This window comes from Rhinolophus ferrumequinum, chromosome 17 (genome assembly GCF_004115265.2).
Source record: "Rhinolophus ferrumequinum isolate MPI-CBG mRhiFer1 chromosome 17, mRhiFer1_v1.p, whole genome shotgun sequence".
Lineage (NCBI taxonomy): Eukaryota > Metazoa > Chordata > Mammalia > Chiroptera > Rhinolophidae > Rhinolophus > Rhinolophus ferrumequinum.
In genome coordinates this window covers 7,887,831-7,914,751 of record NC_046300.1, presented here as the reverse complement: position 1 = coordinate 7,914,751, position 26,921 = coordinate 7,887,831, and the positions used below count along the sequence as shown (strand labels likewise).

The 26,921-nt window shown below is 39.2% G+C and overlaps 1 protein-coding gene across 17 annotated transcripts in view; it reads right to left on the bottom strand.

Moving 5' to 3' along the window:
• The window catches only part of MAP4 (microtubule associated protein 4), a 151,610-nt gene that overhangs the window by 83,714 nt on the left and 40,975 nt on the right, over window positions 1-26,921 (bottom strand). For 16 of the 17 annotated variants that reach the window (XM_033132255.1, XM_033132257.1, XM_033132259.1 and 13 more), the window contains 2 exons: window positions 16,868-17,109; window positions 458-526 (listed from right to left, as the gene is read on the bottom strand). In XM_033132255.1, the coding sequence (XP_032988146.1) occupies window positions 458-526; window positions 16,868-17,090 (292 nt within the window). In that variant the 5' untranslated portion in view covers window positions 17,091-17,109. Of the gene's footprint in view, window positions 1-457; window positions 527-16,867; window positions 17,110-25,536; window positions 25,680-26,921 lie in introns of those variants that run through there. The other variant, XM_033132256.1, reaches the window with a different exon arrangement.

Below are 26,921 nucleotides of genomic sequence, written 5' to 3'. Positions count from 1 at the left end.
TCAAGGAAAAACAGACTGAGGGCAAACAAGAAAAGAAAGAACATTCCATCTATGGCTGACAGGTTTCCTACCACTGAGCAGTGGAAAGCAAAACTAAGCAGTGTGGACTCAGGGACAAGCGCTGCCCGAAGCGCTGCGGGGGCCAAAGGCCTCCAATATAACGTATTTTCATGACGATTATTCTGCCTCTGTAAGTAGATTGTTAAGATTGATCCAGCTCTGGTGTGGTACAACTACAACAAATATTCAAAGAATATCAAAGGAAATTCACTCTTTTCTTTCCGTTGTTGGAGATGTGATGTGGCAGATGCCCTGGGTTTAAGTACATCCAACAAGATCAACAATATCCTTAGAAATAATCCATTGGCTCCACTAACAGCCTCCTCAAAGGAGCGTATCCAGGTGTTTACTGGGAGCGTTTCACCCACACATTTGGGGGATGCAGGGAACCTCTTACCTGGCGTGTCATTCCCTTTTATTCCATGATCACCATTGGCTAGCGCTGCTGGTTTAGAAGATGGGGTACCTGCAACAACCAAAAAGAATTGTCCATTGTGACAGACAGAAAAATGATACACAGGTCCAACTACTGTCTCACGAGTAGGATTTCTGTCACTCTTCATAGCATTAGCTTACAGCAGATAAAAATTGGTCCAAACTTTAAAGACCCAATAAAAGGAAACTCAGAAACAGGAGAGAACTGGGTCATTCATTTCTACGGCACCCAAACTCTGTGAAGCCCCAGCGCCCCAGGAGAGCCCTTCCTAACAGCAAGCCCAAGTCTTTTCCGTTCTGTCAATTGTCAACCTGATGTCAATCAAACCATCATGAAGCATCGCAGGTTTAGTACTTGATTCAAATTAGACGCTCCAAGGACACAGACCACTTCACACAAGCCCCCCAGAGTAACACAAAGTGAGGGCACCTTCACTGCTCCTGGACCTGAGGACGGCGTAGAGGTCAGCAGCAGCACTTCTGGAAGCAGAGGACTTTTGTTTTTAACGTGAGCTATTCTAATCTAGTGGCGTCTCATTCACTAATAAGTAAGGATGGCAAGCATCTTTTCATGTTTATGTGCCATCCCTTTATTTTCTTTGAATGGTCAAATTTGTTTACTATTTTTTAACTGTTGTTTCTTATCATTGAGCTTTGAGGATTCTGTATATATTCTGAACACCAACCCTTTATCAGATGAGTTTTGCAAGTATTTTCTCCCAGTCTATAATAACTTGTATTTCATTTTAACTGTCTTTTGAAGAGCAAAAGTTTTAAATTTTGATGAACTCTAATTTATCTTTTCTTTCAGCTGTCATGCTTTCAGTGAGGTATCTAAGAAATCTTCACCTAACTCAAGGTCACAGGATTTTTCTCCCCTGTTTTCTTCTAGAAGTTTTATAGTTTTCGAGTTAAGGCTTATGATACCTTTGGAGTTAAATTTTGTATGTGGTGTAAGATGTGGGTCTAGGTTCATATTTTTGCATATGGGCATCTAATTACTCCGATAGCATTTGTTGACAAGGCTATCCTTATCCCACTGAAATGACTGCACCTCTGCTGAGAAGCAATGATCATAATATGACGTGTGGATATATTTCTGGACTCTCCTGTTCCACTGACCACGGACAAAAGTCTACCCGTTTTGCCAATACTACACACTGTCTTGATTACTATATTTGTACAGAGATTTGAAATGAGGTTAATGTGAGTCCTCCAAAATGGGTCTTTTCCAAAATTGTTTTGAGTATTCTAATTACTTTGCTTTTCCATATAAATTTTAGAATCAGATGTTGATGTATACTAAAAATCCTGATGGAATCTTGATTGCAATTGCATTGACTATATAGATCCATTTGAGGATATACCTTTTCTGAAAGGCTCTGGCTACATCTAATATTTCAGCAACCTGTGTAGCTCTGGAGTCAATCTGCCAGCCCAAGAGTTTCCTATGAATCACTCTCAAGAACCTCACAGAGATATTTCTCATAAGACAAGTGAAAATCTAGAATGTATGCTATGAAAATATAAAACACAAGATTTTACTCAGGAAGACAAGAAACTATCCTGTCCAACTTTCTGGCTTCCACAAATCCAAGGCAGAAATCTTTCAAATAAACTCAATGAAAAGATCATTCATTCTGTTATCTCAAATAATAGAGGAATAACTAAAGAGAACCACCTAAAATAACAAGGCAGACCAAAAAGAGAATATAAATTAACTGGAAAATGAAATGGGAAATACAGGAATAGAAGACTTAATATGCACCACACACCATGCTACAGCTTCACGTATTACGTTTTTCTTATCCAAAGACATGCCAATATGCTCTATCCCATATTTAGGCCAAAATAAATAAATTCTCCTTTACCCTCACACAGTAAAGCTCATAAAATTTATTCTTTCTAGCTCAAGAAAAAAATACGTATTTTTAAAAGTCTGCCTCACTTTAAAAGACCGATTTTAAAAAATTGAAATAAAATGCAGATTACAGGGAAATGCAAATTACAAAAAATGATGCCATCTTTTGGCCATGAGGGTAATAAAATCTTTTTAAAATTTGATAGTAGCCAGTGTTGGCAAAAGGTAGGAAAACAAGTAACACCACTGGGGGAATAAAAATTAGAACAACCTTTTTATAAGACAACTTGGCAGTCCATCAAATTTTGAAATACCTGTTTAACTCAACAATCCATGTTAAGGATTTAGTTCACAAAAAGACGTAAAAGTACACAAAAATGAATGAAACAGGATGCTTATTACGGCCTTGTTTAAAAAGTAACAAATGCTCACAAATATATTCACTAAACTGTGAAATGATATGCAACTATTAAAAGAAATGAGGTAGCGCTTCATGTACTGATGTGGGAATATGCCAGGACATATTAAGAAAAAAAATGAAAGAAAATATGGCATAATAGCATTATAAAAACAACATACAAATAATCAGAAAAAAGACAAAAGAATACATAATACACGCCATTAGTAGCTGCCAAGGAACGGAGAATGGGGAACCAGAGACGGGAATTAAAAGGGAAACTTTCACCACCATAATGTCCTGTTTTAATTAAGCACATTAAAGAACTGAAGAGTGGATCACAGTGGCTAACTGAAGCGCATGGCCAGCCTCAACGTGCTACCACAAGCACTTCGAAACAGCAGAGATCGCCTAAAAGCATGAAGTCAGAAAAGATGTAGAAAGCAACGAGGGTAACCTCCAGTAGACCAGAAATTATGAGACATATCCAAGAAAATGAAAACAAGTAGGACCACACTGAAGAAGAAACCACAGCCCAAAGGCGGCAGGAAAGCAGGACTCCAGGGTACTCTAAGCTTAGGGACAGCAGCGATGATGGGACTCTTCCAAGCTGCCAGGCCAGGCCCCACCTCCCCACGCTGTCCTTCCCTCACTCCACAAGTCAGCTGTGCCAGCCTCCAGATGGGAGCAGAGATTGAATGCTTTGGCACAGCAGGAAGCCAAATCACTGGGTGACTGGTGATACCCAGGAGTGGGAGGCCCCACACCCCACCCACCTGGCAGCACTGTCACATCCCTGCCAGACACAGGTGGTAGTCATACATCACAGGGGACCTCAAATAAGACAGTATCGCCAACTAACTGGGGAAAGCTACTACCACAGAAGAAAGGCACCACATTCAAAGAGAATATGCATCACTCAGGAAAACAATGTTGAAGCAGTAAATAGGAAACTTGAAAAAAAGAAAGATATCATGTTCTCTCAGAAGGAAAGAAGAAAATATCACAAATCAGTGAAACCAGAGCAAGCACTTAAACAAAGCGACTTATCTAATGGCTGAGTAATAAATCGTTTTCCAGGTTGGAGAGTTTCCAATTCTTTGCTTTCATCAAAATTAAAAGGAGTCATAATGGAGTTGTCATCCGATAGGACATGGAAAATAATTTTTAATAATACTGAATTATGGAATTCTTAGCATATGACTCAAAGAATTGAGAACACTGCCATAATAAAGCTTCCATTCCCACATTCTTAACTATGTGAATAAGATTTCTCAGCTACTGTCTATAAAAATAGAAACAAAACTTGCTAAATCCTGTTTCATCCTAGCAAAAGAATAGTTATCCACAGATTCATGATCTAATTGGGAAAAATAATAGACCTCATCATCTCATTAAGAAAAACGTTTCCAATTAAATTCAACTTTTATGGTTAGTAATAATTTATCAAAAATCATTATAGGTCAACTGTGTACTACTAGTAACTGTGATGATAAATTTCTTCTGGAGCAAGTTAATACTCGGAGCCTTACCGTTACAGAAACATCAAATTAAAATTGAAGTGTACATACATATTTACAGAAACATAAAAAAACTTTCAAACCAAAAGTTTCAAATATAAAAATATATTACATTAGGATAAAAGTCTATGACAGGAATGGAAATAAGAATTCAAGAAATTAAAAGAAGGATTTATATTTCCAAAAGAACAGCTTGCTCATGTATTTTTAAAATACATGAATCTAATATACAGAATCAAAATTCTGTATATTTAGAAGCTCTTAGATACGTTTTAAAGAGTGATGTAATTGTTATTTTTATGTGACAAAAGTAAAACACTCTGAAAATTACATGCTTTACAACTATTTAAACTTTTGCTAAAACATTTAGATGTCAATTTAAAAATGTACAAAAGGTACAAAACTTTTCAGAATTCTCACATGGGTATGTGATTTAAAAGTTTCAAGATTGCTACTTTAGATGGATAAAGAAGTTACAAAAGCACAAAGAAGTTACAAAGAATGATTTATATGTACTGACAAAAAAATCTCCAAGATGTAAAGTAAAAAGAGCAAATTATCAAAACCAAAGCATATGGTTTGATCCCATTTGTATAAAAGGGCAATAATTTTCTGCCTGTCTATAAGATTATGTAAAAACATAATCTTAAAAGATCTACTCCTGTTGAGAAATAAATAAAAATTAAGAGGGAATTAAGAAGATCTACTCCTGTTGAGAAATAAATAAGGATTAAGAGGGAATTAAGAGAGATTTTCACTTATTTGAACAAACTAAAATTTTAAACAAAATTTTTATTTTAGAATATTTTTAAATTTAACAAAAAAACTGCAATGCTGATACAGAGATTCCCACAGATCCATACCCATTTCCGCCTTTTAGAAAAAAAAGGCTGGGTTGTTTCCAAAACAAAGGCAGATTGATCCACCACCATAAACTCATCATTCCTAACCTTTACTTGGCCCAAACATTTCCTATCGACTCATTCTTCCACGTTCTATAATGTCTATTCTAAACCATCTGTTCTCTTCACACCTCCAACCCCTTCCATCTCCATTTCTTGGCATATGACCTCACTTCTTTCAAAGAAAATATGAACTGCTGTCGGAAAAGACTTCCCCCCTTTTCTCCCCCCACATACATAGACCGAAAACACCTGCATTGAGACTCCTGGACTCTACACCTGTGTGTTGGATCCCATGCCTTCCTTTCTTCCAAAGACAAGATTCTGTTCTCCCTCTAGTCCTGAAATCAGACATTATCTCACGCCTCTCAAATCTCACCATTCTTTATTTGCTCCTTTCTTTTGGCACTTGACTATCTTCCCTGATGATCTGTAAACTCCTTGAAGTCTTGAGTTTTGGGTTCCTCTATTCCCTCCTGAGTGACGTAGTGTTCTCAAAAAATATTTGCTTAAAGAATGAATAAGTGGTTGGAATAAATGTGATTCCAGTGTGTGTATGAGGGGGCAGAATGGGACATAAGGAGGGAAAGAGCAAGTCAAGGAACTCCTAAGTTAACCTGAAATTTCTAAAAATGAAGTGTCAGAGACTGTATTTTTAAAATACTTTAACTTTCTAATTTTCTTCACAAACAGTGACATTTTGTTTTTATAATCAGGGGAACAAAGCTATTAACAGAAGACACCAGATCAACACCAAAAGACCACGTGTCACACACTATTTGTTTTCAGCACCAGACATGTAACCTACACAGGGGGAGGTAGGACTATTGCTGTGGTTTCACGGAGCCATCTTGACATAAAGATGTCTGCACCATTTCCAGAGTAAGAAATCTGACTGTCAGAAACAAATGTTCTCCCAACCCACTTGGAGTCTGTGCCTAAGTACAATGGAAGTTTTTATGTAGAGGGAAGAAGGCTCGGGAGGGAGGGACATAGAAGATAGTTGGGTTAGGATGGTAGTTTACAGTTAGGATGGTTATTTCTTCGGTATCGTTGCCCTGTGCAGCTCTCAGAATTTCTCAGCTACAGAAAGAACCTGAAAATTTACCCTCTTCTTAGGAGATCTCTGCTTTTCTTTTATACTAGGGTACCATTATTATGACCTACAATGGTTAGTACTATTTTTCTTTTCTTTTCCAAAAAGAAACTTAGTTACACGGTATATTTTCAAATCAAAGTCAGAAAACATTTTTTTGCAAAGATACAAACTTCCCCAAATATGATCAATGAGAGTTTTAAAAGAGTTTAGGATTAGACACTTAGGTCTACCTAAATAAAAACCTACCACTTTAGTTTTGTAGGCATAATTACTTGTTTAGTCTGCACATTAACGTAACCCAAACCTGAACAAAACGAGTTCAGTTTAGTTTAATAACAAAACGGTTTCTATTCAGTTTAACGAGCAATGATTGTACATCAACCACGTGCCAAGAGCACCATCTCTCTGTGAGGCACATCTGACCACGTTTCCCAGTCCCCCCTTAGTTCCCCATAGACTGTGAGATTCCGCAGGATCTCACTTGACATGCTTCTCCATGGTTCTCTCCTGTCACTTGTCTCACATGTCACTTTAACCTCTGGTTTACCACAGGAGGACTTGAGGCTGCTGGTACACTTTGAACTAGTCTGTGCCTCTCTGCTTTTGCTAGTTGTGTCATTTTGCATGGAATATAAAAATAAACAAAACAGTATCCCTACGTTAGAGTGTGAACAAATAGCTTCATTATGACCATGAAAGTGCCTCGAGAAAAGGTTCAGGGAAGAAAGGCACTTAACCAAGAGGAAAATGAAAAGATAGAGGCCTAGGAAGGGGGGGTCGGGTGGGGAGGGAGCGGGGACAGAAGTCAGGAAATGTTCTTGGAACATGATATCTAAAGCCAGTCTTAAAGGTTTGCAGAACACCGCCTTTAGCCAAAGCTTTACAGATCACCAACCTCCAGACTGATTGATTCTCCAGCCCACAACTCTGCTCTGAACTCCAGACTCGCATGTAGCTGCCCACTGCTCTTCTCCACTCTCAGGTAACCACACTCAATAGACCCCAAGCTGAATTTATCTCCCCCTCAAAATCCACTCCTTCTACAGGCTTCCCCATCTCGGATAATAGTAAGTCCTTCCTTTCAGTTGCTCAGGCCAAGACCCTTGGCTTCATCCTGGCTTCACCCTTGCAGAGGTCTTGTACCTGGAAAGGGGCAGTTTGGGTGGCGTGGGATCAGTTAAAGTCAAATGAGAGGGTTCAGGAGAGAAGGAGAGGAAAGGAAGTAGAGACAGAAGTACGTACATCTTTTTCAAAGAAGGAACAGAATAAAAAGTAGATGAGACGGACAGGGGGTTGAGGTAGGATGTTTTTTTTAATGAAAGAGGAAACGATGGTGTGTTTGGTGCTGACGAATGACCCAGGGAAAGAGAGGAGCTGACGTTGCAGAGGACAGACGGGTCAATGCTGTAAGTAGTGCTCCTGAGTGAGAGAGTGAGTTCACCCATAACAAGTGTAAGAGCAGAGCTAAGACCCCTGGGGAGCGCGGGGGGGGGGGGGGGGGCGCCTGCGCAGTTCTCTTCTGACTGGGTCTATCGATTCTCTGTTCTAAAAGTCATCGACTGAGAATATGAACAGGAGAGCAAGTGCTAGACATTTGAACAGAGAGGAGAAGTTGTGAAATAGTTGTCTAGGAAAGTGGAGGACTTTACAAATTCACATGAATTAATATCAGAGTCCTAAAGTTCATGCTCTTTATGCAAATAAGATTCTCATTTATATTTCCTGAACATAATATTTATGTGTCTAATAATCCTGCCTTTTGAGTGAAATATGTAAATCTTTAGTTTTGAAAAATAGTATCTGTGAGACATTAAATTAAGCAAAGTATGTATTCGTGAAAATGGTATGGTTTCACAGAAAGAACATGGGTTTAAAATCAGAAGATCTGGGTACAAGTTATGGTTCTGTCACTATTAACTAAATGATCAAATGCAATTCCCTCATGCTTTTTAAGCCTCACCTGGAAAATGGGACAATATCTACCTCTATGATTATCATGAGGGCTAAATGCAATGATATTGGAGGCAGTACTGTGTCAATTGTACAGTGTTAAGTCATGTTAACAACTATTATTATTCTCATTGTTGTTAACTGTAGACTGATCAACTCTAGATTGGTTAATCTATTGACCACCTATAGATTAACTTTAGATTGATAACTAAACTACGAGAACACTGAAATTAATTTTTCTTTTGCCTTATTTAAAAATCTAGCTTAAATGACATTACTAGACTATGCAGTAATTGTGAGACTAAGATATAAGCAACTAACCAGAATAAAATAAAAGTAAAACAAGGAGGTTAGAAGAAAAAAATGAGATGGATTCTACTATACACACAATACCTAAGAATCTAAAAATCTAAGCTCAGGAGAGAAGAATAAAAACAACCCTACACCATAAAAGCATCAGGTTTTAGTCTAGGGAAAAGGCGTGCACACTGCTCTGCAGATAAAGCTTGATGGACTCTAATCCCCAGAGCGCTGCACATTACAGGAGAAGAGAAGCCCTCCTTCAAATGATGTTATATTGCCTTCTTCACTGACTGATTTCCCGAGAGACTCCCGTTCATGAAATGAGAATTTTCTCAGCTAAACACATTTAGCACTGAAAACAAACACAAATCTTAAAAAACAAACAAACAAAAAACCTCATCACATGCTCTGAGCTCTAAGGACATTCAAATTTACTTCGGTTTTTTTGATCTCTTCTTTCACAAAAGATTTCAGAGTCCCACAGCTGGCAAATCAGTCTGGCAGAGAAGTAGCGAGACACTGAGAGGGCCTGGGCCGTGAGGATGGCTTTGGCCGAAACGGGGAGGTTTCCGCATGGTCTCGGTGCAGGGCGGCACCTTCCTGTGCCAGGCAGGCTGCGCCAACACCGCCCTCCGGTGGCCAACATGTTGGTCGGGCTGCTGAGCAAGTCGGCTGAACAAGGAGAAATTCCGCAGGATCTCGTCAACATCCTTTCTAGAATCGACGCAGGCCTTCTCCTGGATCAGCGTTTCTCCATCTTGGACATGCATCCAAGTCACCCGCAATGGCTTGTTAAACACAGATTGCTGAGCCCCATGCTGAGTTCCTGGCCTAAGAACTGCGTTTTGAACCAGCTCCCCCGAGATAACTGACACTGCGGGTCCAAGACCCACACTTTGAGAGCCACTGTCTCAGCTTAAAACGTTCTACAGAAACAAGTTCTTAGCCTCAAAAACTTCCTGGAATGTTGGGGAGAACATATTCTCTCAATCTCACAAGTAGAAATATCTAAGCACACAGACAGAGTACAGGAAAATTAAGTGATGTGTCCACAAATTTGCCAACTATTTGTGTCTAAGGGTCAACAATGTTAGATGTTCAAACATCTATCACAATGTCGTGAATGAATGGGAGTCACAGAAGCATTATTGCTTTGTTATTCACACCTATAGCTTCTGTCTTTTGTCCCTAGCCTAGAAAATAGAGGGATATAAAGCCGATAATGAACAATTACAAAGATAAATTTATGAAGAAAATAAATCCAGTACTAGCACATATGTTCTGAAAAAGTATTTTGAAAATTGTTTCCCAAGGTGATAGACATTTTAGAAGTAGTTTGACACCAGTTTTACTTCCATGTGTTTGGCTATGTAGATGTTTTATGGAAGCAATGCTAAGACAACATACTTGTAGAAGCAAAACTAAATGGGGGTGAAATGGGAAACAGTTCAGTATATCCACAGAAAAGGCCGAAAAACAATAATAAACCCAGTAGCAACGAGCATCCCTCGCATCCACACTGTGAATTTGAAACACCATTTCACAGTAGAACAAAACAAAACAAAAAAGAAAAATAGGGCTTCCTGGACAAATCACTGTTTCTCCAGGAAGTCTTCTTGGGGGGCAGAGGGAGTAACCTTTCCTTCTTTGTGTTAAGAGCCGTAAAGGCAGCCCACCCTGCTTTCTTACCCCTCATTTTTAAGTTGCTGGCAATTAGGGTGGGCGTATGAGAATTAAAAGAAATAAAACACCATTGTCCAAAGAGTTCTATTATGTGCGTAACCCATTTAACTGCCCTTTCTATATCGACATGCCGGAAACTGGGTGGTAAATTTCCACGAGTTAGCCTCAGTGAGCCTGCTGCAAAATCTTATCAAAGAGCAACAGTGATAACTTAGTGAGTCTCATCCAAGAACAAAATCAAAATTAAACATGGATGTCTAATAAAACTTAAAAATAACGTTCTCCTGGCAAAATATAAAACCTATCATTTTGACAAAAACCTATAAAAAGCAGACCCACAGCAGAGCAGTCCCCATTCACAGAAAACTCAGTCAGTGTACCAGATTTCTGTAAGACCAAATAAGGAAGCGCTTTTCCTTTCTCCTCCCATGTCTCCAAACAGCTACCTCTCCTTCTCCCATTATCCTAAGCCAAGCCTTCTACAAATAAGGTGGTATGAAAAAAATTAGCAACTTATAGTTTAGCTATGTTGTAATTATCAACTTCATGTTACTGTTCTTTTAGAACAAGTTAATAAATGCATGTGTACAAAATCCAATTGCTCCAAAGAGATGTAAAATAAAAACGAGTCTCCCTGCCACCCCCACACCCTAGGCAGCCAGTTCTTGGAGTAACCACAGGTATTCATTTCTAAAGCAGCCTTCCTGAGTGCATGAACTCTTAACTTCAGGTGATTCACTATTACGAGAGAAAATTTAATAATTTTTTTATCAGCAAAATCATTTCTAAAAAACTTTCCTTCTCTTGGGTCAAGTTAATGGTACACAGATCAAGTCCCCCGAGACGAAGCACAAGAAAATCGGCTGCTACCACCTTGCTATCCTCAGTCCCCCACCCCAGCGGAGTCCCAGGTAGTGGGAGCAGCGCACGGCCAAAGGCAAGTAGAAAATGAACAGCAGCGAGCTTCTTCCACCCGTGACTGCTGAGGGTGGGTTCATGGGGTGGGATGAGCATCTTCGCCATAACTGAAGATGTTACAGCATTCACTGCTTATCATTTCCTTTCTTTCCACTGAGTTTTTCTTATTTTTCGGTTAGTCGAAAGACAAATAACTCCACTGACCATTATGTATTAAAAGAGAAGAGACATTCCCATTTTCCATTAAGGAATCTGATATTTTCTTGCAGCAAATACTTCTGTGGATATAATTTGGTTGTATACTCTCAATAGTTGTTCTGATAATTTGTGGTTACCCTCCCAACCCCCAAATAAAGCACATACAAAGGCAGCAGGAGTTCCTCTGGCACGTGGGCTATAGGAAGCCAGAAGAAATGTCAGTCCCATCCTGTCAACAACAACAACAAAAGCCAGACCGACTACGACATCACCAGAGAACTCACCAGAGAGGTGAGGTTTTAGAGCCATTTAGTATGAAATCCAAAGGAAGATCATGCCCTCAAGGAGATACAGAAAGTAAGCACTGGCTCTCCTGTGTCAGGCATGTGACAAAGGGATGCTGGGTGCCACAGAAGCAGGTAGGAATTCAACTAAAAAGTTTAATGATTTGCTAAAGGCTAAGTCAAGGCTAGCACGACAGTCAAGGGCATGGGATCAACAGACACAAAGGGAGCTCACACCCACTTGCAGGTCTGTCTCCACAGATATCCACCAGAGGGGTGCTCCCAAGAAAGACTGGAGGTGGTGGGGGGGAACCAGAGAGAGCCTCTCGGTGGTACAGACCCAGAAAAAGCTGCAACTAAAGGAAAGCCATGAAGCTCTGTCCCCTAGGGTCCTTCTCCCATAAGCAAACAAAAGCTTTCAGCTGCTAGGGGAAGAGTATCAAGGTCTGTCAGCCCCAGGGCCCAGATGAAGACCCACTGCAGCTGGAGAAGGAGTAGTAAGGAAACGCCCTCTCAGGCTAGGGGAGGAGCAGGATTCTCCACCAATACCATGAGAAGACCCTGTCACTCTAAGACGATAATGTTACTGAGAAAGGTACACCATGAGAGGCATGCACAAAGAACTAAGCTTAAACTAGGACCAAGACATAAGAATTAAAGAACTCCTGCCCTCTACCAGGCGAGCACTCTTCTGAGAAGGGAGGGGCAAGAGCGTGGAGACACAGCATCTCAGGCACCGGCACACAGGAAGGCCAAAAGCTACGAGTGGATCACAAACACTGAGAACAACCTTCCAGCACCTCAGGCTCCACGCTAAGCACAAGGAACACAGGATCCTGAAGCCAGCAGTGCACTGACGACAATCATAGTGACAACAAAACCCAAACCTAGCTCAGCTCCTGCCTCAACTAACTCAACCCTTTATACTGATTACCTAGTAAAAGAAGAAACATGCCCATTTCCAGGCAAAAATTCTTTTCATCTGTCTCTACTGTTTTACATGTGAGTTCCAGCATTCACTCAAAAATTAAGTGAATTCACTCAGAAAAATGCCAGAAAAAACCACCATCAAGAGACAAAACAATCAGACTGAAAAATGACCCAGATGCTAATTACCAGAGATTAAAAATAATTATGATTAATACATTAACATCAATAGTGGAAAAGACAGAAATATGCATGGCCAGGTAAGGAATTCCAGCAGAAATATGGAAACTATAAGAGTCAAGTAGAAAGGATAGAAATTAAAAACAAAAGATATTAAAGATAAAGAATGTCGCTGACTCAAGTAGACTCAACGCACCAGGGAAAAATCAGGGATCCTAAGATAGGTCAAAAGAAAGTAAACAAAATGAAACACAAAGAGAAGAAAAAGAGGGAGAAAGAAACAGCACCCAAGACCTGTGGGACACTACCCAACAATCTAATAAAAATGTAACTGGAACCCCAGAAGGAGAAGAGAAAAAGTAGGATGCAAAGAAATATTTTTAAAGATAACAGCCAAAAAATTTCCAAACTTAATGAACCATAAGGGAAAAAAAGAAACAAAGATCAAGAGTGTAACAGACTTCTTACCAGAAACTATGCAAGTAGGAAGACTAATTTTTCTTTAAATTACTGAAAGAAAAAAGTAACACAGACTATGACACCCTGCACAAGTATCTTCCAAAAGTGAAGGTTTGTTTTTCAAATAAACCAAAGCTGATAATTCACTGTTAAGCAGTCCTGTGCTGTAAGAAATGTTAAAGGAGGTTTTCAGGTACAAAGAGCACATGCTAGGTAATAACTTGGGTCTATACAAAGAAATGAAGTGTGCCCAAAATGGTAAAAATTAGAATAAATGTAAAAGGTCTTTTTCCATATTTTTATGCATTCTAAAAGATAATGACAATCTAAAGCAAAAATAGTAACAATGTAGGTTACTAACACTAAGTGTGTGACAATAATGCAAAAGATGAAAGAAAAACGACATTACTGTTTTGCATGGAATTTTACACTAAACATGAAGTGGTATATTACTGGAAAGCAAATTGGAACAACTTAAAGGTGTACTGTAAACTCTAGGTCAAATATAAAACAATTTTAAAGAGAAATATATATATAAGCCAATATTGGAGTAAAAAACAGAAATATAAAAAATATTCAATTAATTCAAAAGTAAACAGAATTAAGAACAGATGGAAGAAATAGAGAGCAACTAGTAAAATGACAGATTTAAATCCAACCATATCAATAAACACATTAAATATAAATAGTCTAAACACATCAATTAAAAGACAGAAGTCTTTAGATTGGATAAAAAAGCAAGACCCACCTATATTTTGTCTATAAGAAACCCACTTTTATTAAATATTTAACAAGAAATGTGTTTTAAAAGGATGGAGATATACCATGTAAACACTAACAAAAGGAAACGAGGGTAGCTTATACTAATATAAGACAAGAATGAGACTTCCGAACAGACAATGTTACCAGGAAGAAAGAGGGATCATAAGAGGGTCGATTCATCAAGAGACACACAATCTAAATGTATATGCGTATAACAACAGAGCTTCAAAATACATTAAATAAAAACTGATAGAACTAAATGGAAAAAGAAACAAATTCACAAAATTACATGGAGACTTCAACATCTCTCAGAAATGGTCAGAACAAGTAGGTACAAAGTACAAGAATACTGCAAACCTAAACAGCACTGCCCACGAAGCAGACTCGCCTGACATTCCTGAGTATTCCACACACCAACAGCATCAGACACAGTAGTTCAAATGCTCACAGAACACTGACCATGACGAGCCAAATTCTGGACCATAAAACAAACCCTGACAAATTAAAATTAATTGAAATTTCAAAGGATGTCTTCTGACTACAACAGAACTAAACTAAAATCAACTACAGAAAGATATCTGAAAAATCCTTAAATATGAGAAATTAACATACTTCTAACTAGCCCCATGGGTCAAAGAGGAATTCTCAAGGAAAATCAGAAAATATTTTGAATTATGTGACAACATAGATGGACCAAGAGGGTATTATGCTAAGTGAAATAAGTCAGACTAAGAAAGACAAATACCAGATGATCACACTTATATGTGGAACCTAAAGAACAAAATAGGGCAGCCAGTTGACTCAGTTGGTTAGAGCACAGTGCTCCTAACACCCAGGTCGCAGGTTCGATTCCCACGTGGGCAGTGAGCTGCGCCCTCCACAACTAGACTGAAAACAACGACTTGACTTGGAGCTGAGCAGTGGCCCCCACAACTAGATTGAAAGAAAAAAACAACAACAAAAAAACTTGACTTGGAGCTGATGGGTCCTGGAAAAACACAGTTCCCCAACATGCCCCAATTAAAAAATAATAATAACAAAATAAACAAAACAGAAACAGACTCATAGATACGAAGAACAAACTTATGGTTGCCAGAGGGGAGGGGGATTGGGGAGCTGGATGAAAAAGGTGAAGGGATTCAGAAATACAAATTGGCAGTTACACAACAGTCACTGGGGATGTAAAGTACAGCATAGAGAACATTGTCAATAATATTGTAACAACTATGTATAGTGCCAGGTGGGTACTAGACTAATCGGGGAATCACTGCATGAATTATACAAATGTCTAGCCACTATGCTATACACTTGAAACTAATACAAAATAATACAGAATGTAAATTGTAACTGAAAAAAAATTTTTTTAAAGATTTCATTGGAAAAATATTCTAAACTGAATGAAAATAAAAAACACAGCATATCAAAATCTATGGAACACATCGAAAACCATGATTAGACGAAAATTTTTAACAGTAAAAGCTTATTTTAGGTGGTTGCCAGAGGTGGGGAATGGGCAAAATGGGTGAAGGTGGCCAAAAGGTACAACTTCCAGCTATAAAATAAATGAGTTATGAGGATGTAACATACAGCATGGTGACTATAGTTAATAACACTGTATTGTATATTTGAAAGCTAAGAGGGTAAATCTTAAAAGTTCTCATCACAAGGCAAAAAAATTGTAACTGTAGTGATGGGTGCTAACTAGCGATGGGTGCTGATTGTTTTGCAATATATACAAATACTGAATCATTATGCTGTACATCTGAAATTAATATAATGTTTTGTGTCAATTATATCTCTATTTTTTTAAGTGCTTATTTTAGAAAAAAAGTTTCAAATCAATCATCTAAGCACCCAGTTTAAAAAACTAGAAGAGCAAATCAATTCAAAGTAAGCAAAAGAAAGGGAATGTTAAAGATATGAGCAAAAATTGAAAACAGAAAAATAATCTATGAAACCAAAAGCTGGATCTTTTAGATCAATATTTGATAAACCTCTATCCAGAGTCATCAAGAAAAAGAGAGGACACAAACTACCAATATAATGAATGGAAGAGGGGACCTGACAACAGATCCTATAAACATTAAAAGAATAAGGTAATATTACATTTTTATCTCCATTAATTTGACAAATTTAGAGGAAATAGACCAATTCCTTAAAAAATACAAACTACCAAAGCTCACTTGAGAAGAAAGAGATAACCTAACTAGTTCTGTATCTCTTAAATTTAATTCCTAGTTAAAAAGCTGACAAAAAAATCTCCAGGCCCAGATGGCTTCACTGATGAAGTCTGTCAAAGAAACATTACATAAAAAATATTAATTCTACACAAACTATTCTAGAAAACTTTCCAACTCATTTTATGACGTCAGCATGACCTCAATTCTAAAATCTGACTAAAGCATCACAAGAAAACAAGAGACCAATATCCCACATGAACATAAATGCAAAAATCCTCAAATAGTAGCAAATCTGATCCAACAATATATAAAAGCAGCAAATCTCTTTTAATGGGTTTAATCATGTTTTTAACCCTGACCTGGGATTACTCTCAAAGACAACAAGTGGCATCTGATTCCAATCTAAATTAAGTCTTGATGTCAACACAGAATTTTATGTATTTAACTTTCCAAACCTACTTTCAAAGAAAAAGCACAGCAGACAGTTTAATTTAGGAAATTCATAGATAGATTAAAGTTGAGACATTACAAAATGAACCTTGGGGTTAAAAGGAATCTACAGCTTTCATGTACACACTCAACTAAAGAGTAATGTTAACCTACCTCCTTGGTTTTGAATAAAGAAATCTAGACAAAGAGAACGTTACTAGCTTATATTAAAACACCCAGTAGGGTTTCCTCAAGGTTTCTGAGCACAATTCCTAACCTACTTTCTGAATCTATATATCCAGTTTGGTTTAGTCACTTACCTTCACCCTGGCTAGTATCTGGGCATGGTTTCTTCTTTGACTCCGAATTCCCAGTCTTCTCATCAACATCCAGGAGAGGAATGTAGTCTGTTTTTCCAACAGTTTCTCCCACAACGTCATCATAGGCCTCTGCCTCCAGTGTGGCAATGAAGTCGCGTTTAATCTCTCCCTCAATTTCTGGAGGCGGTTCTGTTAACGCGTCTGCAAGACTGAGGTCAGCCATTCCGCACCACTGCAACTGCCTGGTTAGGGGGAAATGTGTCATATCATGAGCACTGCAAAGGGGAAAACATTCCTACAAACTCTCATCAGTGGTTCTAAGCAAAAACAATGAAAATTAAAATCTAAAAATTTAGAGGTAAAAGGCTCCTCCCTCAGTTTACAGATTAGAAAATTAAAGCTCAGTAACGGTCTTACCCAAGGTAAACACTTTTTTCCTCACATCTCTGGGAGGTAACAGAGCAAGTGCCGTTTTGTCTTTTCCATTAGTAAGAAAAATGAAGTGGTTTTTTTGGGGTTTTTTTTGAGAGGATGCGCTCCAACCAACTGAGCCATCTGGGAGCTCAGCAGCAGCTCAGCTCAAGGTGCCGTGTTCAATCTTAGTTGCAGGGGGCGGAGCCCACCATCCCTTGCGGGAGTCAAGGAATAGAACTGGCAACCTTGTGGTTGAGAGCCCACTGGCCCATGTGGGAATCGAACCGGCAACCTTCGAAGTTAGGACCACGGAGTTCCAACCGCCTGAGCCACTGGGCTGGCCCTGAAGTATTTTTTAAAAAATCAATTTATCCAAGGTTACAGTCAGTAAGACTCAAATCAGGTTTTCAGATTTCAAGTCTTATAACCCTTTCAACTATTCCATCCATATACCTTCATTTCCAAATCACGTACCAGAATAATTCTTACAAGACTAAACGAGAAGAGGTCAGATTAGATTCCCATAAAAAAAATTACATTACTACCAGGGAAATGAAGCACCTTTCTTGACCAAAGACTGTGAGTGTGGGCTTCATCTTGGGGTAAATGCTGCTTCTTTATGGGTCACCTGTGGATAGCTATGCCAACCAAACTACCTAGCCCTGCTGGCATGAAAAATACAGACGTTTCCTGAATTAGCCAGGGGAGGCAGTTCCTCTCTGTGGTCATGTGCACCTCTAGAGGACACCAGGTTCTCAATTTTCAAACGTAACCTGAAATTAACAAGTATAATCTATAATAGGCGAAACTGTAAATGAATAGCCCAAGAAAATACAGAAATAACGTACTAGAAAAAGACAAAGGACCTGCAATAAATTGAGTTACGAGTAACACGCAGCACAGTAGAAAATAAAAAAGTATGCAGGGTATACTTTTCTGTTTCTGCTTTCAAACAGTCTATTTTAATAGAGTCTTCAAGGGACTCATAAGGATAAGCACAGATATGGGCACGAAGAGGTAAATGTAAATCAAAAGCAACCTTCAGTCGCATGGTGTAATGGCTACTGCTTCTGTCTGCCCAAAAGTCTGTTCTTCCTTATCCTCCGTCATTCACACCAATGCCTACCACCATAGGCTTAGACGTGACTGGATTTTGGCCAATCAGAAGACAGGAAGAGAATGTTTGGGAAAGGACCATTTCATGACTAAATCCTGGAAGGAAGGCCCACGAGTGGAAATTGTTGGGTTGCCCTGGTTGTCTTCTTTCTCAAGTATAAGTGAGCGACCTTCCAATCTTTCTCTTGCCTAATTTTGTCAATCTGTTTCTGTTGCTTGCAACCAAAGAATCTTAACTAATACACACAGGCTTCCCCTACCCAAATTTTAAAAAAAAAACCCACAAAATTTACGACGATGAAAGCCACTTAATGGTCAGGCTCTCCATTCAAACTCTCCTCCACTGTTCACCTCTCCACCACATTTACTAAGAAACAAAATACACAAGGAATAGAGCATTTCTCTCTTCATCTTTGACCCACACACTCTCTTTCTCTCCCTTTTTCTATCCTGTGCTACAAACATGACAGTCACAGACCTTTTTCAATCATTATTTCTTTTTAATTTCCCCCATAAGACCAAGCTGTGAAGCTACCAGTTACAAAATATACACAAAGCGAATACATGTAGAACCTTGAGAAACCAGAAGCCATCCCACTCCCAGTTCCCAAATCCCACACCTAAAAGGCTCTGCTGTATATGTCAATGTGATGGAAAGTATATAAGACCAGCAACATAGAGCCTTAGAGCGAGACGATAGTAAACCAGATGAACACAGTGTAAACTCAGTTCTACTACACAAAACAAAGTACAGAGGAGATAAGCCCAAGAGCAAGACCTACTTCTAGGCAAGTGTCCAGAAAAAAAATAATAACATTTGTCCAGCGCAGGTAATGCTGGGGGGTGTTCCGTATCTATATAAAGCTTGGTGAAAACATTCACTACAGATTCTTTGTATATATAATCAAAAGTTAAAATAAAATGCCAAGATTTGGAAAGATATTAAATATTGAATTTGCATAGGCTTCTAAATAAAAACTTCTCAAAAATTTTAATAACTTTCCATGTGCCTAACTTTTTACATCAATCAGGTTTCCTATTTTAAATGCCTACCGTAATTCCTGATCAAGATTTTTAAATGATCTTTTCAAATTCTGAAAGGGCAGTAGAAAGAGCTTTTACTCTGATTCCTATTCCTAAAACAAATGTGATGTTTAAATTTTGCATGATTATGCTAACGAGTTCCTAAATCATATTTTTCTTATCTAGTATTTCAAAACAATGAAGCTTGCTTCAAGCACACACAGATGTTACACTACTAATTTTAATAAAATTTGATTTCTAAAGAAGAAAGAAGGGCTAAGTATCCCTTGTGATTCATTTCTCACTTGACTTTTTTCTTTTTTTTCCCTCTCTCCCCCCCCCACCCCCGCACCCCCCCACCCCCCCACCCCCCCACCCCCCACCCCCCCACTCCCCCACTCGGTTCAAGCCGTTGTTTCTCAGTCTAGTTGTGGAGGACACAGCTCCCTGGCCCATGCTGGTGTTATGAGCCTTGCGCTCCCCCGGGGCTGAGGCAGTGGGTCACTGGTCGTCAGTGGGCCGCTCACGATGGCTGCCAGCCACTGCCGGCCACTTCCGGCAGCCCACAGCAGCCCAGCTCAAGGGAGAGCGATTGTTCACAATCTTAGCTGTAGAGGGCGCAGCTCATGGCCCATGTGGGAATCGAACCTACGACCTCAGCATTAGGAGCACGGGGCTCCAACCACCTGGATGAGCCACAGGACCAGCCCCAACTTGACTTTTTCAAAGCTGAATTTCTGCTTTGAAGCTATAAACTTGGTCATTGTAGTCCCAGTAATTTGATTAAGTTCACTTCTGTCTTTAAAATGTCAATTAAGTAAAGCCATTTTTAAAAGTCAATAATTATCTTTCAATGGTGTATGAAGAAATTCCTACATGAATTTCGAATTCTCTTTTTAAGTTCATAAACTATTAAAGTTTTGCTCTGGACAGCGAATGCACTTCAGTTTCAAAGAGCATGACAGTATTCTAATCCCACTGTGTCACATGTAAAGTTGAAACCAAAAGGACTAGAGCGGCTTTGATTTTAATTGAACTGACCATTTTGATAACATTCTTTATTTAATGTGCAGTACAGATCCACAATACAACTTTCATAAGAGAGCTTCTCTGTAAATAAAACAAAGGATGACTTAAATCTCACGTTTTTGAGCATGAACTCTTTGATGCTCGAGTCTTTATACCTTCTTGTCATAGCAGCTATCACATGACCATCAAAACACAAACTTAAATGTCTGTAATATCTTGTTTTGAATTATTCGTTTATCACTTTAAACACGGCCCTGTCCAGAACTGCTCCATCTCCATCACACCCTGCACCCAGCTTGATCACCAAGAATTACAGTTTTACCAATGTCAGGCTGGTGACAAAAACTGGTGACTTTGCTGCCAAAGGGGGTAAACCTGATTTGAGGGGGCGGGGGGGAGTAGAAATCCTGTAGCATGACAGAGCTGTTATCCAGCAGCAAATGCCATCTTGCAAACCTAAATAACCATGACTGAATTCTGAGTGAGCGCAGGGGCTCTCCTGAGGGAACCATACAAATAGGAGTCCAAGCATCATTTCAACTGTTACAAAAATCTGAATGGTTAGTTAAAAACTCCCATCGCAGTCATCAGTACTGAGTGGCACGCTTATAACCCATTGACAACACAGGAATATGGGTGGGAAGTCCTGTTCTATGCACCGTCCAGGCTACTTTACATATATAGTATTATTGTCACTCCAGATCCTGCCAGGGAAAATGCTAAAAAAAGGACTCACTAAAGAACATTTTTAAAGCCTGACAAATTCTAACGTCAAATGGTTCCACAAAAAGTAATTGTTTTCCCTTTCCTACTTACGATAACTATTATTACCAGTTAGCCTTTGAAAGCTGTTATGAACCAAAAGCAATAAAGGCTGTTTATAATTAAACAGTTTTATAATCAAAAAGCATTTGAAAGGATATCTGTACCATCCTTAACAATATACAATAAAAACCCAATAGATTTATTTTTCCCGGCAATATATAATTATGGCACTTACAATATTTCATGCAATCTACTCAAACTTTTTCTAATTTAGGACACAGGTAAAAACACAGAAAAACCAGCAATACATTTAAACTTCATTTATCTGAGTGCAGATTCTGAAAGGGCAGCTTTTTATCCACTGTAATTTCCCCCCCTCCCGCCTCCCAAACCACTTCCTGAGCTGACGTGTGGTTCATAGAATATGAACAGCAGCTTCAATTCAGCCTAAGAAGGTAAAATTGATAGAAAATGAATCGGAATATGGGAAGGTCACTTGGCTCTGTGTGCATCCAGCCAACCAGCCAGCATCTGCATCTCAACACAATTTAGCTATTCTTGTCTTGTCACCACATATAAATAGAAGTATGATTTAAACACACACTCTCGCTCGCGCGCGAACACACACACATACACACACACACACACACACACACACAATCTCCTTATGGAAAATGACACTGTAAGGCAATGCTAGTGTTGACTGGAAGTGAAAGCACGGGCTTTTAGCCAGAAGGCCCCAGTTTTCAATAAATTAAAGAGATTACCCAATTATATAGTCTATTCTAACATATCTTCAATAAATTCCTTAAGTGCTCTACAGATTTGTCGAACGGGTTCTGCAAGTATTCCAGAATTGATTTTAATAAATTCATGAATAAATTTCTTCCTACACTTACAGACTCATTTAAAGTCACTTCATTTATGTCTTAAAACGTTTAGTTATGTAGTTTATGGAGAAAAGGACATGACACAGTGTTACGCTCAAATCTGGATATTCAGGAAGATCCCCAAATGAATCCCTGTGAATGAAAAGTATCTACTTTCAAAAATTAACTCTCGCTATTTATACTATTTGTCTTTTATTCACGTAGATAAGGAAGTTGATTTTCAATGGATTTGTTACTAAGAGGCAAGAAAAGAAAGCTGGGTATAGAAGTTCCCATGCTTCGGGGAGGCACTAGTTTAACCCTCCCTGTGGCTTTGAGTGAGTCACCTTCCGGGGCTGAGTTCCCTAATCTGTAAAAGGAGAATGGTATGTTAAATGATTCTTGAGCTTGAATATTCTGTAAGCTACTTACAAATCAGTTTCATCACTTAAGTTAGAAATAGACAAACGTCATACAGATCCTCAATGTGAATGTGAGTTCCCATTAGTGAATTATTTTATATATCAAGTACGCTCAATTATAACTGGGTTCAGGTTTATTAAAAGTTTTTTGGCACAGGGAGAGACTGAAAACAAACTCATCAGTACACTGTGCCCCATTTGAGCAAATCTGACTAGAGTTTAAGAAACTCCGCCCAGTTCTGGCTAACATCAAAGGAGACTTGACAGCACTACCAGAAAATGGGCCCCAATTATTCAACCAGGCACCAAGAGAACACACGGTTTTCAAGCACAGCACTTGACAGCTGATCATTCATTCTGACAACATGCCTGAAGTGAAACTGTCTGGTAAGAAGGGTTTGAAAACAGGTAAACCAGAGCAAGTGGAAACGATACGACATGATGATGAAGCACAGAACAGAATTTTGGTCTCTTGACTTCCCTCTCACTATTAATAGCTATGTACTCATAAAGAGTAAGTAAGAATATATGATGAGGTCACAAGCAGTTCCTCTGTTGTGTGGTTTACTTTGGATCACAAACGCTGGAACTAATTACTGAACTAAAAATATTTTCTACTTCTATAGAGATTAAGTAGTGTTCATAACTAATTTAAATACACAGACATATGGGCAACTTTTTAAGCTCCCAAAAGTCCTCTTGAAATTTTTAGGTCAGTCTTATCTATAGTCACTCACTTGGGATCTGTGCTCATTCTGTCTGATGAGAAATGAGCAATCTGGTTTGCAAATGGCCTGGTTGCTGCCACTGTGGCCCCTATCTACCTAGTCCCACCGCCCAGCTGCTGCTTTGGAGCTAAAGTGGAAGAAAACACTCATGAAAAGGAAGAATAGAAGCCTAATTCCCACCAACATACTCAGTCACTGTTCATAACCACTGTAATATTTTTATTTTACTCTGTCACATTAGCCACTTCTACCAAGATTCACTTGCGATAGCATTCTCTTTTAAAAAGTATAAAATCCAGACTGGCCCAGGTGGCTCTGTGCTCCTAACTCCGAGGGCTGCCAGTTCGATTCCCACAGGGGCCAGTGGGCTCTCAATCACAACGTTGCCAGTTCAATTCCTCCAGTCCCGCAAGGGATGGTGGGCTGTGCCCCCTGCAACTAAGATTGAACACGGCACCTTGAGCTGAGCTGCCACTGAGCTCCCGGATGGCTCAATTGGTTGGAGTACGTCCTTTCAACCACAAGGTTGCCGGTTAGACTCACGCAAGGGATGGTGGGCTATGCCCCCTGCAACTAGCAACGGCAACTGGACCTGGAGCTGAGCTGTGCCCTCCACAACTAAGACTGAAAGGACAACAAATTGACTTGGAAAAAGTCCTGGAAGTACACACTGTTCCCCAATAAAGTCCTGTTCCCCTTCCCCAATAAAATCTTTAAAAAAAAAAGAAAAGTATAGAATCCTATTTCACAGTTTAAAAGGGGGTAAGGGTTACATAAACCCCACAGAAAGACCACCTTAGTGTGATTTTATTTCTTATCAAGTAGCTTTCCTCCTAATCTGACAGATAAAGTCCATTGAAAGAGTCTGAGTTTTTGTTTTTAGTGTGAAAAAGGAGAAAAAGAATTTAGCAGCATGGAATATTTCAAAGAACAAAGCGGATCTGAATAAGGTCCCATTTGTGGGCCCAGCAGCCCTAGCAGGGCAAAGAAAGGGAAGTCACAACTCCAAGGACAAGCTTGACATCTTTCAAAATACTGCCTCCCAACAATTTTAGAAGAAAGGCAGAAACTTTCTTCTCAATAACCTCAACTAGTTTAGAAACAAAATGATCATTTTATAACATGGTATCTAAGGGAAATGCATTCTGAGTTCCAAATAACCAATTTAATAAATAAATGGTTAATAATAACTCTTTAAAGGTAGGAAACAGCTCATAATGCTCACTTATATCTTCTGTGATTGATATTCCATCCTGTTGTTTTGTTGTTGTGTGTGGGGCTTTTTTGGGGGGGCCAGGGGGGAGTGAGTTATGGATAAGACACAGAACTGTAAAGATATGCTGGTTAACACTTTCTTCACTTCTTTCTGCATGACTGATTTCAAGGACAGCATTCTGAAGCCAACACCAAGCTGCTATCCCAGGACATTAGTGCAAGTGCTGGGGCCAAAATGCAGCGCTTGTTTCTGAGGCTTGGAAAAAACCCAGCGTCCCAGCCAGTCCATTTATAGACCATTTATAATCTGACAAGGTTAGAGGTATAGCCTGCATCATAAAGATTTCATATTCAATATGAGACTTTTTCAGTTTGCCTAGCAAGCTTTCAGCTACTAAATAGGGACTTTATTCCTCAAATTTGTTTTAATGAATTTCTTTCAGAGGTCTATTGCACACCAAGCTGAACCTTATTTGGTGGCTGTATTCTGTTTTTAATTTATTTAACTAGAAAACCTTGATTTATATCAAAACGGTATTTCATTCAAAGTAAAAACTAAATCTTTATGAAGACCCTCTAGGGGAATGAGCTACCATCTCATACAGCTCGCAGGCACATATGGTCCCCTAGGCTGATCGGGATTTCTCCTGTACCTCCCAGAACCAGACTGGCAAATGGCAACAGACAATTCAGCAACATCTTGACTATCCTGAGCAATAAACTCCAAACTTCCTGGAGAATGATTTAATTTTCTACCCCCAGGTGCCTCCCTACACACTTCAAGGACAACAGCTGTACTATTAGGAACTGATGGAATTTCCAGGCTCGGCGGGCTCTTTCCCAACCATTTGTCCTGTTCGTCAGGATTAGCAACAGGAGAGAGCCCTTAATTACTAGAATAGCTGAGGCCATCACCCAGCTGATACATTCTACTTCCATGTGGTCCCCAAAACAGAGTTCCTTTGCCCACTGCTATTTTTGAGAGACCTGTCCTCTACGTATCAAAACCACTGCATACACAGACACGGACATACTCACATACATAAAACCTGGCAGCACGAGGCTGAAAGTCTAGCTTGCTTACTTACAGGAACTATCCCGGCAGCTTTTGTTCAGTCCTGACCGAATGCATTTTGGATGTCTAAACAGGCACCTGCCTGCCCCATTTCTGTTGAAGAGAATTTAAATCTGTTTCTCAAAGAAGAAGAATCTACACTAGATACCTCCCACTGTTAGCCATGTGATACAGACAGCATGTCTGCCGAAGTCTGGTTATCTGGGCCAAAACAAGAGACGACAATGACACAGCACTTACATTTCTGCTACAACCATCCTGAAGAGTGAATTTTCAATGTTATCTCAATTTAAAAAGAGGGAGTGAATTTTAAGATGATACTTAACAATGCCTGATGCCCCCAAATTTTGAAAAAGAGAAAGTCTTTTTTCTTTTTTTGTATTATTAGTTTCAGGTGTACAATTTTTTTTTTAATTATTAAAGAGAAAATATTTTTTAAAAACTTTACTATTCATCCCAGGTATTCTTCCTCAGTCTAATTAAAACAAAAAAAATTTCAGAGTCTGCTTACAACAATCCAAAAATTATTTCTAACCTCTTCAGATCTCCAAAGGCTTGTTTAAAAACACCAGTTCCAATAATCTAGGATCCAATTCGCTCACTTTAACAGATGACAAAAAGGGAAACAGAATAAACAGTCACTCATAAAAGAAGCTAGGACTGAGGACCAGGCTAAGAGGAGAGCCAGACAACACCAGAAACAGAAGCAGGGTGTGGCAAAATTGGCAGAATCTTAGAATTTTAGTTTCTGCTTTTATCTGACACGACATCACTATACTTCAAAACTGATTTTTTTTCTTTTGCCCTACCTTTTCTCCTTAAAGGATGAAGGCAGTTGGGAAGAGTCCTAACACCAAGAAAACACCCCAGTTGGTTTAAAAGGACCCCAATGCCTATTTGAAAAATCAAAAACAAAAACCTCCATAGTGTGATATCAAGGCCACACAATCCCAGAAGACACAGTCCTACCACCTACCACAACCATCAGCAGGTTTCCTTGTAGGGTTACCCGATATTTTAGTCCCATGGGACCAGCTGCCATTTTACAAGCATTCCACTGACATTATCACTGTATATATACCCTTTGTAGGGGTTCAGAACAAGCCACCCCAAGATGTGCCTCAGTGGTATGCAAATTACTCTGAGCTAAAGGCACCTGAAACCCTGCAGGCTCAAGAACTCTGCTCCCCCTCCTTTAACTATCTAGAAGAATTTAAATTAGGAGGCCGGCCCATGACAAGAGTTAAAATCAGAAATGACTTTTGACCTACCTGTATGGCAGGTAAAGCACTAATCACTGAACGTGTGCTCTCCCTGCAATGACCTTCTGAAGCCTCAAGGCGCATTACTCACCCCTAGCTCAGAATGCCTTATACACCCATTCTCCCTTTCTGTCTC